At 48.4% G+C, this 1,589-nt stretch overlaps 1 protein-coding gene across 1 annotated transcript; it reads right to left on the reverse strand.

Annotated features, from left to right (window-relative positions):
• Positions 1–720: 720 nt before the first annotated feature.
• Positions 721–1,365, reverse strand: LOC145284582 (uncharacterized). Its single transcript, XM_080133495.1, has one exon. It carries the CDS (start codon positions 1,363–1,365, stop codon positions 721–723), a length of 645 nt encoding a protein of 214 aa, XP_079989621.1.
• Between the last annotated feature and the right edge of the window lie 224 nt (positions 1,366–1,589).

Consider the following 1,589-nt stretch of genomic DNA (forward strand, 5'->3'; position numbering starts at 1 on the left):
GAACAATTCGCTGGGGTGCGAACCATATGTTGGCACGTCTCATTCGAACGAGGCAGATCTTTGTTCCGGCATTTGAGAAATACCTCTGCCTAGCCAGGAGGGGCCAAAGCGCAATTAGTCAAAAAAAGACAAGAATCGCCTCAATGTTATGCCTCTCGTAATTTAATCAACTGGGTTGGACTGGCTATGAATTAAAGAACCGGCAAGGTTTTGTCGCTCATCGGCGCGACCTTGGTCTTTGCAAATAATAAGGAGCACCGGCAGCCTTGCACGACATATGCAGCAAATTCGTAAACCTTCTTGGAGGTGTCGCAGAAGAGGTACATATCCCCGGGCAGCCCGAACTCTATGCTCCTTCGATCAAATGGAGTTCACTCAACCTCAAGAGGTCCCCAGCAAGCTCCGTCCAGTGGTTCTGAAGGAGAGGCGAGGGGGTATCGTCCCAACCCATACCGTCCTTCCACATAGTCCTGATTAGCACATGACTCCTAATCGTAACAGGGAGGTAAGAGACAGTGGATCAAAAACTTTGGCTGCCTCGGAAAGGACGCTTCCTTTTGTTGAGGCATTGACGTCACACATTTTGTGGGGTATATACAACTCGTTTGTAAGTGGCGAGTAACAATATGCAAGTAATTTTCCCACTGCTCTCCATGGACGTTCAAAATGCCGTCCTTTTCCATCCTAGCGCGGAAGGCCTGACAAAATTGCAAGACTGGACTACGAACCCTCCTTCCTGCAAGCGGTCTCGAACCAGGGAATACAGTGCTCGTTCTGGTCAGCCATGGAGGCAACAAGATTGTCTATGTAAAACCGGCTCTCCATCACCTCGCAGCACAGATCCTTAGGGGTTTTGGCCGCGTGCAATCTTAGGATGCAATCCAATACAAACAGGCTGGGGGTGAAGCCAAATATGAGTGTGGTGTAGCGGAAGTAGCGCAAACGATTATCCTCCATGACGAAGAAACCAAACCGATTCTGGTCCGCCTTTGACTTGAGCCGAATCATTAGGAACGCTCGGCGGATGTCTGCCAAAAGGGTGTATTTGTTGGCCCTAAAGGCCAAGAGCAATTTAAAAATGTTCCCAGTTAAGTTGAAGACGGGTCTAATCTTCGTCGTCGTCGCCACAGAATCGATTTTATAGACAGGTCGATGTGGTAACAACGTGTACTGGTCAAACTCCTGCGGGGTGACAAATATTTCTTCAATGATGCCGTCTCTTTGCTGCTGCCAGAACTCCTCCAAATACTCAGCGTATCTGTTTTTTTTAATTAGATCCGCCGACACTAGGTGCAGAACACATAATGAAGCTGCATGGTTGGAAGGTACCTTGTCCAGTTTATCCTGGTGCCAGGATAGCTCCATATAGTAGTCGCCATTCCGCAGCTAAACCGTGTCTTCGTATCGTTTTATCAATTCCTGGTCGTAGTTGGAGAATCCCTTACGGCCAGGCATCACTAAAGATTCTAGACTAACCATCTGCTCCAGCCGTCTTTGCACATCACTGTCATAGAAGCATTCCTCTAAGGGATCGAAGTAGGTCGACTGAGCCTCCAGCACTAAACACAGATAGGAGGTTTCGACCTGAG

This window comes from Euprymna scolopes, chromosome 9 (assembly GCF_053919585.1).
Source record: "Euprymna scolopes isolate OS-2025 chromosome 9, ASM5391958v1, whole genome shotgun sequence".
Classification (NCBI taxonomy): Eukaryota; Metazoa; Mollusca; class Cephalopoda; order Sepiida; family Sepiolidae; genus Euprymna; species Euprymna scolopes.

Excerpts from the sequence above, each read along its gene's own strand:
- LOC145284582 (XM_080133495.1), bottom strand. The coding sequence starts at position 1,365 with ATGGAGCTATCCTGGCACCAGGATAAACTGGACAAGGTACCTTCCAAC.